The 15,472-nt window shown below is 47.0% G+C and overlaps 1 protein-coding gene across 10 annotated transcripts in view; it reads right to left on the bottom strand.

The window, feature by feature from the left end:
- The window catches only part of ANKS6 (ankyrin repeat and sterile alpha motif domain containing 6), an 80,413-nt gene that overhangs the window by 1,287 nt on the left and 63,654 nt on the right, over nucleotides 1–15,472 (bottom strand). For 9 of the 10 annotated variants that reach the window (XR_004026221.1, XM_030795296.1, XM_030795184.1 and 6 more), the window contains one exon: nucleotides 14,549–15,107. The exons of the other annotated variant lie outside the window; for it this stretch is intronic. Coding sequence is in view for 5 of the 9 variants with exons in the window: in XM_030795184.1 (XP_030651044.1) it covers nucleotides 15,058–15,107 (50 nt within the window). In the remaining 4 variants the exon portion in view is untranslated. Of the gene's footprint in view, nucleotides 1–14,548; nucleotides 15,108–15,472 lie in introns of those variants that run through there. 10 annotated transcript variants of the gene reach the window in all.

Raw genomic sequence — 15,472 nt, 5'->3', positions numbered from 1 at the left:
AGATGTGCACCATTCACTAGTACCTGAACATTTACTAAGTCATGGGAGGTAATGTGGCAGGGAAGACCTCCTAGTGTGGTTCTTCATGAGGTTCCTCACAAGGCTGAAAGAGTTACCCTTTCCTCCTGAGGTGCTGAGGCCCAGGAGACAGTGGTGGAGGGCTGGAGAGAGCCATAGAAGTCTCTCTTCCTTGTGGCTGGCTGTCATGTCAGCTCGCATCGGGGCAGGGGAGGAGAAGTTACATAGGATTAGTTTAATGCCCAATCCTTGATCAGCAAAGCAAGCTTCATTCAATTATAACATCACTCCTATTGGGTAAATAGGATTTGCTTCTCAAGGATCTGATTTATGGCCTGGTTTTCAGGAGCATGCTGTGATAGAAAGCAGTAGCATCCTGTTGTGCCAATCTTATTCCAAGCCTCTCTTTTTGAGTAACAACAGTGAGTCTTTTAATTTGCTTTTTCCTAATGAAATCAGTTATTTCGCCTGCCCATACAACCACTCTATGTTATATTAAATAACAAAGGACACAGATAGGCTGGCATCTGACTTTAGTGGTATTTCAGTTACCTTTTGCCCATTTCTTAATATTTCAGCCTTTCAAATTGTATAGGCGGTTAGGTAAAGGCCAGTATGTTTGTCTTAGTCCGTTTGGACTGCTATAGCAACATACCTTAGACTGGGTAATTTACAAACAGAAATTTGTTGCTCACAGTTCTGGAGGCTGGGAAGTCCAAGGGCAAGGCACCAGCAGACTTGATGTCTGGCAAGGACCTGTTCCTTCTAGATGGCGCCTTCTGTGTCCTCACATGGTAGAAGGAGGACACAGAAGGCACCATCAAGCCTCATTCATAAGGGCACTAATCTTTATCAAGAAGGTGGAGCCCCCATGACCCAATCACCTCCTAAAGGGCCCACCTCTTAATACCACTACAGTGAGGATTTGGTTTTAACATAAATTTGTTTTGTTTTGTTTTGTTTGAGAAAGAGCCTTGTTCTGTCACCCAAGCTGGAGTCCAATGGCACGATCTCAGCTTACTGCAACCTCCGCCTCCCAGGTTCAAGTGATTCTCCTGCCTCAGCTTCCTGAGTAGCTGGGATTACAGGCATGCACCACCACACCCAGCTAATTTTTTATATTTTTGGTAGCAATGGGGTTTCACCATGTTGGCCAGGCTGGTCTCAAACTCCTGACCTCAAGTGATCCACCTGCCTCAGCCTCCCAAAGTGCTGGGATCACAGGTGTGAATCACTGAGCCCAGCTGGTTTTAATACAAATTTTACAGGGACACAAACACTGGGACCGTAGCAGTGTCCTATTGATTTTTCACATGCTTCTGAAATTTGGAATTACAACCTAGTCAAATGCTTTGGGATGATCCACTTTATATGATGAATGATACTCTCATATATTGTGCAAGATATTGCACTATCCTGCTTGCACAAGACCCCACGAATTCAGATGGATCTGTGGCTATGTTTAGAGGACTGGTTGAGGAGAAATTTGCTCCTGTGTTCATTAGGATTACTGAACAAGGTAGCAGTTTTATAAGGTTTCCTCCAGTTTCAGGTTGGCTTTAAAAAGAATCACTATATGTATCAGGTACTGCTTTCTGTTGGGTGGTTTTCCTGGGTATTTCAAGGGCATGGGGATTGCCAAACCGATGAGCATGATAAAGTTCAATTGCATGGCCATCTGGACTTCCTTTGGGGAGTTTCTTTGATTGATATCTTTATTTTGTCAGGATCCAGGAAAGCACTTAATTCTTTCATATGATGTTCATTATCTTTTAGCAAATTAGATGCCTCTGGGAATTTTCTAAATTCCATCTTCTCCTTCAGAAAATGGATACCATAGATTGCAATGTGAAAAAAACAATAAATAAGAAGTTTCTTTCTGTCAAGAGTGGCAAACTCTGGCTAATAAGTCTAAGGATAAGGAATAACTGGAGGGGTAAAAACAGATTTATTTTTCACTTCATACCCTTCTATACTGTTTGAATTATCTTTTACCATAAACATATGTTCCTTTATTAAAAAATTTAAGAAAAAAAAAAAAAAAATTAAAAAAACAAATAATATTAAAACCTATTGTGCATTATAAAACCTAAGTATAATAATAAAAAAAAAAAAAAAAAAAAAAAAAAAAAAAAAAAAAAAAAAAAAAAAAAAGGTGCTTATATCACTTTGCCATTTTGTTATAGCTTTTGTTTCTATTTTTCCCCTTTTCTTCTTTTCCTTTTGTGAAGTTTGAGCAGGGGATGACAAGTTCAGTTCATTTTAAAAAACTCCAACAACAAAACAGCAACCAACCCACCATATTTGGTTTCTATATTTACTACTGTTTTTCCTGTTTCAATTTTCTTTTTATCTCTGCTCTGGTCTTTCTCAATATTAGATTTAATCTTATAATAGAAATAAATTTTAGAAAAACGATGTCAGTGTCTCTAAACTTTGGGAGGGGGAGCTGTTAGGAACACTTTAAAGAATCTGGTATGGGGGTGGGCGTGGCTCACACCTGTAATCCCAGCACTTTGGGAGGCTGAGGTGGGCAGATCAACTAAGGTCGGGAGTTCAAGACCAGCTTGGCCAAGATGGCGAAACCCCATCTCTACTAAAAATAAAAAAATTAGCTGGGCGTGGTGGCATGCACCTGTAGTCCCAACTACTCAGGAGGCTGAGGCAGGAGGATCACTTGAATCCAGGAGGTGGAGGTTGCAGTGAGCCTAGATCACACCACTGCCCTCCAGCCTGGGCGACAGAGCGAGACTCCATTTAACAACAACAAAAAAGATCTGGGGGAGCTACTGATTCTCATGCAAAGGAAAGTGCAGGCAGCTTCAGGGGTCATGCCCTTCCCCAACCTGAGGCTAATATCTTTTCAGTGCAATCTAGGGTATATTGCCCTTTGCATATATCATTGCATGTAATTATGTTTAATAATTATGTGAGGCATCTGTATGCCCACTTTTCAGAAGAGAAAATGGGGTCTCAGAGAGGTTGAACGATTTGCCCAAGAGAGCACTGGAATAGTGACAAACTTTGGACAGTAATTTTGGATTTCAGCGGCCAGCCAATCTTTTCCGCCACACCACAGCTTGAAGGTTAAGTAAACAACTGATTTTGTAACTTTTCATATTATTGACTCCCCTTTGTTGAAAGAGGGTGCTTGTTGCCTCATACTGTTTCTTTGCTGGTTCTTTGGATGAGGAGACCTGCGGCTTACATGTTCTTCTCTGGATGTTGTTTGATGCTGGGTGTGAGTCTCTGAGGAGGTCAGTTGATTTATGGCACATTGGAGGTCCTCAAAACACAATCCAGAAGAGAGTCAGAGGCCCTGGAGTTCCATCCCTCTCACTGCAGCACCCCTGGCATGGGTGACACCACCTCTGGGGGCAAGGAAGGCAGGTGGGGTAAGGGAGGAGACAGAGGGGAGCCAAAGGAGGAGACAGGAGACTCACAACCCATTCCCATTATGCTGACAACTGGGGGCCCCTTGGCTTTGGTTCTTTTTAAAATGGGATGAGTGATCATGTGAGCAATTTTAGTAAAAAAACCATCTTGAGCGTTTACCATGTACTGGACTCCATGCTTAGCACTTTACAGCTAGGAAGGGGCAAAGCTGGGGTTCTGACTGGCTTGAAAGTCTCCAGAGCCCTCTACCCTACAAGCTATACCCTCCCACCCTGACTCTGAGATCCCAACAGGCCCCCTCCAAAAGACTGGCAGCAGATCAAAAGGGATGAGAAAAGAGATGCCACGCCCTTCCACATACCTCCGTTCTCCCTTTTGTGAAACCTTTCTTGCCAAAAGTCTACATTTTTAATGTTTATGAAAATAATATTATGATCAATGAAAAATTAATGTTCTGTATCTATTCTTAGGCACTTAGGGTCTCCCAACCCATGATGATAATGTGAACTACTTTGAAAGAAATCTCACTCATTTTGGGTTCATTCTTCCCTAATTCACATAACCAGAGTGTCATTCTGGCTTGCTTTAATTTTAAAAGATCTTTTCATAGGTGTGGTTTGGAAGCTGTATTCAAGATGGAAAGCAAGGTGATCACCCCTCACTGTGATTTCTGATCGCTTTGGTACTGGCCACTTCTCACTCCCTGCTGCCCGCCCAAATGTCATGACCTTTGTGCTTCTTTGTACACACAAAACCCTCCCCTTGGAAAGCCTTCCCCACCAACTCCCCCCACTTTTCAGGGCCCAGATAAAACTCTACCTTCTCTGTGAAGCCTTCCCCAGTGTCTCTCTGAGGAGTTGGAGCCTCTGTCTTCTGAATGACCCCAGCTCTTTACCTCCACCTCCTGCAGGGTCCTGAGCACTTTCCACCTGGCACCACCAGCACTGCTGAGACTCAGAGCTGCCTCTCTACCACACTGTGTCTATCCTTTGTCTCCTCTCCAGTCCAAGGCCTGGCACATAGTAGGTCCTCAGAGATCTACTGAGACTCGTTGGCAATGGCCAAGACTCGTCTTCCACACTCTCTACAATTTCTTCTATATGCCCATCTGCTCTCAGCATCTGCTGGGTCCAATTCGCTCTCACTCTCTCTGGTCCCCCATGTACTCTGTCCTTTTCAGCTTTTCCCCCAGTCTTCACTTGACACTGCATGTTTTGGTAACCTATTGCTGGCATAACAAACCACCCCCAAATGTTATGGCTTAGAATAACCATCACTTTATTTGCTTATGACTGTAATCAGGGCTGGGCTCAGCTCAAAGTTCTTCTGCTGGCCTTCAAAATGGCATGAATGCTGGGGCATGAACACAGTTCACGGGGGCCAAGAAAATGGCATGAACACAGTTCATGGGGGCCACCAATGTCACAGACATCTCACCATCAATCAGGGCTATCTGAGTCTGTGTTTGTCTCCTATGAGTGGAACTCCTTGAAGGCTGGGGTTGTGTCCCCAGAGCCAGCACAGTTCTCAGCAGAGTTGGGGGCTTAGTGAAGAGGAAATTCCCTAACCAAGACTCAGGAAATTCCAGCTCTGGACCAGTTTTGCCCCACATGACTTTGTCCCAATCCCCACCCCTCTCTGCACCTGTTTCCCCACCTATAATCATGAGAGGTTCAACAGATCTTCCAGCTCCTTTGAGTGTGGCTGTCATCCTGTGATTTTATAGGACTGAGTCCAGCATCCTTGATAAGGCTCCTGCGGCCCCAAGAGCCTCCCACGACCTGCTTTTCCAGCCACAGACCCTAGGCCCCAGACACATCCCACTTCTTGCTGTTCCCTGGATAAACTGTTTCTAGGCCTCCGTCCCTTTTCTTATGTTATTCGCTCTGCCTGTGCTATCACATCCATCCTTTGAGGATAGAGTGTACACTGCTTTAAACCTCATTTGCAGAGGCCGAGCAAACCACCTCCTTGGTTAGAGACACATTCACCTTCCATTCTATGCAAGGCCCTTCAGCCCTTTTGTTTTTCCCTTCATCCCTAATTCCCATTATTCTCCCAACCCCCAACATGGTCACTCCTCCAATGTGCCAGATACATGTCACATATTTATCTATTCTTATAAAATATTCATTCCTCTAGCAATAAGTGCCCAGGCTACTGCTAACTCTCAATTTTTACAAACAACACGGCAAATGTCCTTGTACATCTTTCCTTAGGGGCCTGCAGAAGAGTTTCTCTGAAGAATATATACTCAGGCTTGGGACTGCTGGAACACAGGTATATTCATCAGTCTAACAGAAACTAGAAACTGCTTGAGTACGTAACACAGGGGGACTTGAATGCAGGGAATTAATTACTTAGAGGATGGAAGAGCTGCGAAGTAACTTGGGGATGGGGAGGCAGGCATCCACAACAGCAACAGCAGGAAACTGCCCCCTTTCCCAAGCTGGAGGAACAGAGGGGAGAGGTTAGCTGGTAAAGTTGGAATCCCAGCTGAGCTGTTCGGCCACAGCTGGCCCTTTGGGGATGCAGCTGCTGCTTGGAGATACCACCTGAGGCCAAGGGAGGAGGAGAACACCCTGGCTTCTTCCTTCCTCTGACAGTCTGCAGAACTTCTCATATTTCTTGTGATGGGAGCAAGATGGTAGGATAGGAAGCTCCAGACTCATGAGTCAGTCCTTACCCCAAGTTGACACAGCTCAGTGCTGAGAGAAAAAGTATCTTCAGTGCCTAGCACACAGTGACTTCTTCCGTGAGGGGAAAGAGTGGGGCCCATCAGGGCCACTCAGTGGGAGTCAGATGATAAGAAGCCTGGGAAATGCAAGCTGGAGGGACCAATCCCCATGACACAGCCTACAGCAGGAGGAGGACGAGACCCATCTTAGGGCACACAGGCCTGGGGTGGGGGCGCACTTCAGGCAGGCACACACCCAACTTCCCTTTAATATGCCAGGCTGCTTTCCAGGTGGCCATGCCAGCGAACATGACCCACATCCTTGCCAACACGTAGCATTATCCAACTTCCTAGTTTTTGAAATTAATGGGTATACAATGGAGTCTTACTGTAATTTGCATGTCTCTCAGTTACCAGTAAGGTTGAGCATCTTTTCCTATGCTTGTCAAATATTCAAGTGTCTGTTTCTGTCAATGACCTTTTCTTGGTTTGCAAATATTTCTAGCTACTAATCCCTTATTAATCCCTCATCAGATTTAGATACTGCAAATATCTTCTCCTTGTCTGTTCACATTGTGTCCTTCATTTAAAAAGCAATTTTTAATTTTTATGTAGTCAAATCTTTTATTATTATTTGCCTTAGGGCTGTGTGCTTTTTGTGTCTTAAGAAGTTTAGCTCCACTTACCAGCTCTCTCATGTCCCCTCTTTCCTGGATTACAATTCTATACTCCTACACCTGCAGAGAGGGAGGAAGAAGCTTGATTGTTTCTCAAGATCTTCTACATGACCCAATTTCAAGCTACTTTCTCAGATAGAGATGTTCTCTACCTGTGTTTCCCAGGCTGAGTATTCGTCACTAAAGAAGACTTTGCTTTCTCGGGTGTTAACTTCCTAGAGAACATACTAGACATTGTCAGCACAAACAACTCCACAGCTGAAAAGAGCAAGGAAGAATATGAAGGAAAGATGCATGCAACAAAATGGGTTTCCAAACGAGGTGCCTCTCAGAACTACAAGAAAAGGAAGCAAGTAAAATGTTGAAAGTGAGGATTTCTCAGTTCTCACCTTCCTCAGGTGTCATGTCTCAAGGGAATAAACATGCCTCAAGTTCATTTTCATTCCTTTAATTTAAAAAAATTCAGAAAGTGATACATATCATGGTTGTAGAAAGACAGAAAGAGCTTTGAACTCAGATGTCAGACAGACACCAGTCTAACATGGAACTGACTTGTGATCTTTCTACAAGTCATCCCATCTGTTGGAGCTGCAGTTTTGTCTGGCCTGTAAAATGCAATTTACCATGTACACTTTTCCTTAAGAAGCTTCAATTGGAGAGTGGAAATGGAAGTGCTTTACAACTTCTACAAATTTTTTAAGCACCTACTAAGTGCTAGGCACTGGGGATACTTTTTCTCATTTAATCCTCACAACCATCATAGAAGGATACATGTATTACACCCATTTTACTGGTAGGAAAACTGAGAGATCCAAAGGTTCAGAGAGATTAAGTAACTTCCCCAGGCTCACACAGCTAGGATTGTTATTCCCCTTCCCTTAGCTGGACTGGAAACATGGAGCTGTCTGCTTTGGGGATCTCAGCTTTTCTATTTTGTATTTGTCAAGTTATTTCAGACTGAAGCATCCCATTTTCGTGCCCTGGGAACCAGGTTAGAAACAAATTTCAGATAGTGCTTTCCAGATCTTCCTTCCCCTCAGCTAAGGCAGTTCTCCACACTCTGGCAACCCCAGAGATCTCCAAACCCAGCTGCAGAGGCTCAGAGGGTCCCCTGAGACAGCTCTGAAGTGGTTCCCATGGCTCCCAGCAAGTGGAAAAGCGATAGGAGGACCTTGTCTATCCCAAGGGGCAGAAGGTGAGAGACAGCCCTAGTGATGTAGCTTCCCATCACTAGGGGTTGGGAGATTGCCCAGCTCCTAAGTCCCCTGACTCAACTCCCAGGAAATGAAGCTGCCTGGAACCCCACTGGCAGACACAGGACGGAGGTGCTGAGGGCACAGCCTGGGTATCTGAGGATGTATTGGGGTGACTTGGAGTAAATACAGCATGGAAGAACAGGTGCCCTGGCAGCTACCCTCGGGCGTCACCTGCCAGCTCAGGCTAATGATCCTGGGGCCATGACTGGAGATGGCAGGCTCAGGTGTTGCCCTCCCCTTGAGACTGGATAGAGACCCCTTCCCTCTGAGCTCCATTCATAGGAAACTCCCAGGTCCCAGCTGGCAATCACTGAAGGGCCCAGGGCTGATCCCTCTCAACGCAGGTTCATGTCAGCAGATGAACAAAGCATCAGGTGACTCCAGGAGCAATGAATCTCCTTTCCTTTCTTAGAAAATGATTATCAAGTCACAGACTGTCAAAGCTGGAAGAAACCTCACAGATGGTGACATCAAACCTGCCTTACAGTGTACATGGGGAAAACAGGCTCAGAGAGGGCAAGCAAGGCTGCTCAGCACAGCAGATGTCACCCTGAGCCTACATTCTCAGCAATGCTGTCTGCTTAAATCATTCCTAGCAGCCCAGTGAGAAAAGCCCTCATCCCATGAGACCTCTGCCAAATTTGGGGCTGCACTAAACTAGGGATATTCCTCTAGGTTTTGAAAACTTTAAGGCATAGCCCTCTTAGTTTTAAAATTTCACCCTGAACCATTTTGTTTCATGGAGTTTACAGAAATCTTGTTTCTCCCAAGAAAACAACAAAGCAATGATGGCTTCCTGTGAAATCCCTGGGAGGTGTAGGACTCAAGAAATATTCTGCTTCTCCTCTTGTAGAATCCGTAGGGAACCAGAGAAATCCCAAGTCTAATGTTTCCTGGGGAGCATCACTACAATGCTGGAACAAACATCAAAGGAAGACGTGATTGGTGGAGTGGAAAAACCGTGCATTTAGAGTTGAGAGACTTAGGTGCGAGTTTGTTTTGTCACTGATCTGCTGTGTGACCTTGGACCAGCACCATCTGGTTCTGGGTGTGTATCCCCCATCATTTGGTGGAAAGACGGGATGCTCTCTAAATGCCCTTCCAGCTTTAGTACCCACTGGGACCCTAGCTCTCCCCACTGCTGTCCCTGGGCACCACCTCCAGCTTTCCTTCTGAGCTTGCAAAGCCTGGGAAGAGAAGGGGTTGGGTGTTTTTCTTCCATTTAAGCTCACTTATTAAGCGACTTGTCCACATTTCTCTGGAAGTGACAGGCGATGAATACGGAGTTCCTGAGGTGCTTTGTCCAGATCTGACCATTGAAATCAGGAGAAAGACAAATAATCTCCAGATTGCCTGGGTTGACGTCGCTGCTAGAGGATGATGTTAATTCTGCTGTTTACAGAAATAAGTCCAGTGTGAGTCGAAGCTTTTTGGTGTCTAAAACCAGATGGTATTTCCTGCCTTGATCAGCCTCAGAGCTTTGGTTCCCATGGCAACCCCGAAGTTCCACCTACTGCAACTTCCCTGTTCTCCAAGCTTCTTCCTCTTCCACCATCATGCTGGGTCCATGGAGAATAAAGCCACTAACCAGCACGTGCACATTTGACAGTTTACAATATACTCCAGCAGTTATTACCTCATTTAATCGTCACCACAGCTTTGCCAGATAGCATTCGCTAACCCCCATCCTACGGATGGGAAAACTGAGGCCTCAGAGATGAGGCGATCTGTGCTTTCAGCCCTCGATGGTGTACGTAGAAGTCAAACCCAGGTTTCATGATTCAGGGCCTCCACTGCGCCAGGATGAATATGAATACCCTGCCCTGCAGATCACCTACTATGCTTAGGATTCCTAAATGATCATTTCCACAAATAAATCAGGTCTAATCAAGGCATGGCAACTTTAAGCAAGTTACTTGACTTCTCTGTGCCTTACTTCGCTCGTTTGTAACATAGGTTGTAATAATGTACCTCTGGGTGGATGAGAGGATGAAGCATGCATGTACAACCAGAAGAAATGCTTACTGGGGTTGAAGGGAAACCTGAGAAGCCAGGGTGAGTCTCAGTTCTGCCCTGCCTATCCGTGTGACTCTGGGTGGGTCATCTTGCCTGCAGAGCCTGCTTCCCACAGTGTAGGAGGGAACAGCATCACAGTGCTCACACGCATGTGGTGCTTGAGAAGATGAATGCGCCACCTCTCACGCTGCAGTGCACATATGTATCCCCTGGGGACCCTGCAGGGCCTGCATTTCTTACAAGTGTCCATGGACAACACTTTTGAGTAGCAAGGCTGTAGCTAGGAAAGCCCCACACAGGTGTTATGAGTGATCAATCATGCAAAGAGCCATGTCCCGAGCAGTAGAAAGCTCAAGAAGCTTGAAGAGCTCACTGCAGGTGAGCAGGAGCCCCTTGGGCAATTTTATCGGGGTATGAGATTTCTGTCGGAAGGGCTCCTTCGGCTCAAGCCCTGGGCTCTGCACAGCCTGGAACTCTTACGGGGTTCTGGTGAAAGCTCTCCCTGATCTTGCTCTCAATAGAGGACATAAAAACATCAATGTGTTACGTCTTGAACAACAACAAAAAATTTATTGATAATAACTTGTGAACTCTTTAAAATAAACTTTAAATTAAAAGCGAAGTCAGTGTGACCCAGGAATGATAAGTGGCCTATGTTTAAGTTCATGACAGACAGGGGATCAATGGAGACCTATCACGTGGCTCTAAAAACAGTCTGCACTTTGCACTTCCCCCCAATTTCCTTTGCTCCATATTTTTTCTTATGTGACTATGGTTTGTAAACTAAATTATGTGCGTTTATTGCTACCTAATTAACAAATATTTTCCATTTATTCTTGCAATAAGTCTGGCCAGTGGATCCCCGGGCCTTGCCACAGGTCCATATCCCAGCTCCTCTGCCTGCTCTCAGCTCCAGGGGCATGGTGACTGCTGATGAGGAGCTCCTATGCCCTCCAAGGAACAGTGAGAAAATGAATGATTAAAAGTTTCTGTGCCCAAGGATCACCTCCATGTGCCAGGCACTGTGCTGGGCATTGAATGATGTGAGTCCTCACAGCAGCCCTGTGAGCTGGGGTGTTGTGACGCCAGTGGATCACAAGCTCCTAGAGGGCAGGGAATTTGCTTTGCTCCCTGGTGCATCCCACGTGCCGGCGAGGGTGTGCCATCAGTGTCTGCTGCATGGACGTGCTCGCCTACCTGAGAAAGGCTGTCAGCACCCCCACATGGCCTCCTAGTCATGTGACACCCATGAAGTCACCCCACAGAAGCTGCAGTGACAATGGTGCGCAGCCTCCAGCTTTAGCTCTTTCTTCGTCGCCAAGGTTCCCCTCCACGCACACCCAACGGTTTAGAAAGCCCCTTGTCACAGGCTGGGTTCCCTGGGAAGTGCGCTCTGAGGTGAAGCAGAGCTTGCAGCCTGTTGCTTAGGAACTGGTCTTGGGACAGACACCTATGGAAGGGAAGAAGAAAGGTAGGACTGCGCGGAAGGAGAGGCCAACGGCTGCGGCGGAGGCGGGGGGAGTGGGAGTCCATGGGAGTCCACAGGGCAGCCTCAGCTGCCTTGAGGGCACCCACAGCTGAACAAGTCAGTCAAGTGGGTGTCCATGCCAATGCCTGGGCGCTTCAGGGAACACTCATCTTCGGACTCAAAGGGAGTGTCTGGGTCATGATGAAAGTGGAGACAATTATCCTGCTAAAGAGCTGTGAGCACGAGGCAGAGAAGCTCTGAGCCACGCTGAGACAGGAAATGAGAACCAGAGGAGCGGTGAAGGGGGCGCAGAGCAGGTGAAATGAGCTGGTGCCCTGAGAACATCCTGACCTCTCCCCTCCACAGGACCAGGACCAGGCAGCCCCACCTCATTCGCTGGCTCATTCTCAAAGCATTTTCTGTGCTGGGCTCTGGGGATACTGGCTGAAGACCCTCAGTCTATCTAGACTGCTCTGACAAAGGGGCACATGTATGTGGCAGGGAGAGGAAAGGGAAGACCCTAGAAGGGCCACACACCTGTCACACTGAACGGCATGGTAGAGATGAACAAGACTCACTGAAGGCGAAACACCAGCCAGGTCACGGGCACGCCCACAACCTCCACCCCCAAACCTTTTTAAAAAATTATGGAAACATATATAATATAAAACCAGCCATTTTAAGTCTACAGTTCAGTAGCATTAAGGACATTCACAATGTCGTACATTACCATTAGCTAATTCTACAACTTTTTCATCACCCTGAAAGGAAGCCCCCTACTCATTAAACAGTCACTTTCCATTCTCGACCCAGCCCGACAACCATGAACCTGCTGTCTCCATGGATTTGCCTATTGTGGACATTCTACATAAATGGAATCATGGAATATGTGGCCTTTGGTGTCTGGTTTAACTTAGCCTACTGTTTTCAAGGTTTACCCAGGTTGCAGCATGTATCAACTTCGTTTTTTTTTTTTTTATGGCTGAATAATATTCCATTGTATGGATGTAAATTTTGTGCATCCATCCATTGGACATTTGGGTTGTTTCCACCTTTTGTCTATTGTGAATAGTGCTGCTATTAATATTCATGTACAAGCTTTTGTTTAAATACCTATTTTCAGTTCTCTGGGGCATATACGTAGGAGTGGAAGTGCTGGGGTTTCATGGTCATTCTATGCCGAACTTATTGAGGAGCCACTCCCCCTTCTTTTTATAGCTTTTCACAGAACCACCGGGCTGGAAGGGATCACAAAACTGACCTAGAAGTGTTGCTCAAACTTTTGGATTTCACACACGAGTAAAACTAAAACTATCACCACCACACCCAGCCTCTTCCAAAGTAGGAGGGACTTGAGTTGGAATGAAGGCCAGCATGTAAAATGGAAACATCCAGTGTCAGACAAACTCATGGCCTCGTTCTTGTTTTTCTCATATCACCTCCACCTGGTACTGGTGCGTGGGGACCACTGACCTGGTCCAACCCCCAGCCCAAGTCTGCATCCCCTCTCTAGCTGCCCTGGCACAGGCTGGCCCAGCTTCTGTGCCTAAGGAATGCTCCCGTCCCTGGGAAGCTCAGATCCCTGGAACGTTCTTTCTCGTGGAGCGCTGGCCCCGTGCCCATGGTCTTCCCAGACCCTTGCCCCACCCTCCAGGGCCCCCCAGCTTCCCCACCACCACCTTCCTAAGGCCCCCTAGGGCTAAGCCCACCAATGTGAGCTACTGGGACCGGGGAAGCATAAACAAGGCAGTCCCAACTTGCAAGAATTATTATTCTTTTGAGACAGGGTCTCATTCTGTCACCCAGGCTGGAGTGCAGTGGTGTGATCATAGCTTACTGCAACCCTGAACTCCTGGCCTCAAGCGATCCTTCCACCTCGGCCTCCCAAAGTGCTGGGATTACAGGCATGAGCCGCCGTGCCAGGCCACTTGTGAGAATTCCTAAAAGAAACAGAATCACTAGGCTATTTATAGCTTTCAGAAGCCCTCCTCTCCAAGTTGTGAACAAGCTGCAGAGGCTAAACAACAGGTTTCATTTGTCTTGTTGGCTGGGCTTATTCAAATTCCACATTCTCCTCTGTGCTGACGACAGACAGTAAGACACCAGAAAGTGTGTGAGGCCTGCACTGAAACCAGACTGTCCCTTGTCATCTGTGTGACCTCAACAAAGTTGGTTAGCATCTGTGTGCCACAGTCACCATACTGACAGAAAGAGGAGTTTCAGGCTGCCTCACAGGGTTCCTGTGAAGATGAGGCAAGGTGACTTCTAGAAGCTGCGCCTGGTGGACCCAGGGACTCGCCCCGTAACAGCTATGACAGGCAGGAATTTGGGCAGTGTTTTACGCCTTGCATGAATGCAGTCAAAGTGGGAAGATAACTTTACATCATTTAATATACACAGGCTGACAAACAATAATCTTTCAAAGAATTAAGTCCCTGCATAAACATAACAATAAAATAATAAAAAGTGTCTATGGTGAGGAAAATGGACACTCTCTTGGGCAGAAACTAAAATGGCATCCTAGACTCTTGGCAGTGAATACAGTGGCCCTAGTGAGGGCCCTATAGGGGAAGGCCAAACCTGGAGGTGGAGACAGGGTCTCCGAGACAAGGATGGCCATGCCCTGTGTCTCAGCCCTGGAGAGGGCTCCAGCAGGAAATGGGAACCTGGTAGGGTTCCCTATGCTGATGCGAGATGGCTCCACTCTGCTGGGCAGGGCCCCAAGTTGGCAGGGGTCCTGGAGCAAAGGGAGTTCTCGAGGGCAGGGAGATGTGGTCTCAGCCTTAGGAAGGAAGCACAGTGCTGGGGAGGGGAGCCGAGGACAATGAACTGGGCTTTGTGCTCGAGCTCACTACCCGTGATTCTGTGTGGATTTCCCTTCTGTCATTCCCAAGCTTTGGCAACAACAACTGTTATTTTTGGGACTGGATTCTCAGCTGGGGGGCTAAAATTAAGGCAGGGTCTAAATCCACTCTTAGGCTGCATGTTAAGGAGGAGCAGAGCCCCCCTGAGGCCAGAGAACCCACCTCACCCAGGGAGATTCCTTCTGCAGGCCAGTCCTGCAAAATTTGGTATCAGCTTTATTAGGGAAAACATCAGGTCTCTTTACACGTTGAACAGGAACTGCTGGTTAACAAGACACAGTTAACTTGCTAGGAACGGACAAGGACAGCGACAGGATGGTGCTTCACAGCCTCCTGCTGATGGCACCTTCATTCTGGCTGCAGAATTCTCCCAGGAAGGGTCCTGGGCTCTTCAGCAGGCATTTACTTGGAAGCACAGGTCAGCGTATCTGTCCAAAGTTGTCCAGCCTCCGGCCTGGCCCATGTCTTCAGGCAGCTCCGAGGCAAGAGCAAAAGAGATGGGTTCCCTGCCCCCTTTTTACCTGCTGGATCAGCCTCTACGACTTGGCCAAACTATCTTTCTGTCTGCCATGCTGGGAAACCCAATGACAGCAAGACCCAGAGTCACGCACATTTGGAGGGCAGGTCCATCAGCCACTCCTCACTTCTGTGGGCTCCGATGCCAGCAGAGCCACCTCAGTGGCTGCTACCTCTTGCCGGAGGCAGTTTCTTCTGGCCTCACCCACCCAGCCATGGCTACGTCAGGGCAGAAGGGAGAGAAGAAAGAAGAGAGTTGAGAGATGAAAGGATTTAAAATGTGCAAGCATCTTTGAGGTTTCCCACATCCGCACCGCTCCACCGTGTGGAAAGGGCTTTCTCACTTTCACCTGATTCCTGGGGGCTACTATCCCCTTGTAACCAAAAGGGAAACTGAGTCTCAAAGGGAAGAAGAAACGTGCTCAACATCATGCAGTGCTAGGTCTGACCATGTCCAGTGCTCTTTCCAGGGTAACAAGTTGCTTCTACTCATTTCAAAGGACCAAAAGCAGAAAAACAGGCACCCAACTGACCCCTCCTCCCTGACAATCTAGAACTTACACATTACGTGCTGCCTTTGCACA

This window comes from Nomascus leucogenys, chromosome 1a (assembly GCF_006542625.1).
Source record: "Nomascus leucogenys isolate Asia chromosome 1a, Asia_NLE_v1, whole genome shotgun sequence".
NCBI lineage: Eukaryota > Metazoa > Chordata > Mammalia > Primates > Hylobatidae > Nomascus > Nomascus leucogenys.
The sequence above is the reverse complement of the archived record's forward strand: the minus strand, read 5'-3'. Positions and strand labels throughout refer to the sequence as shown.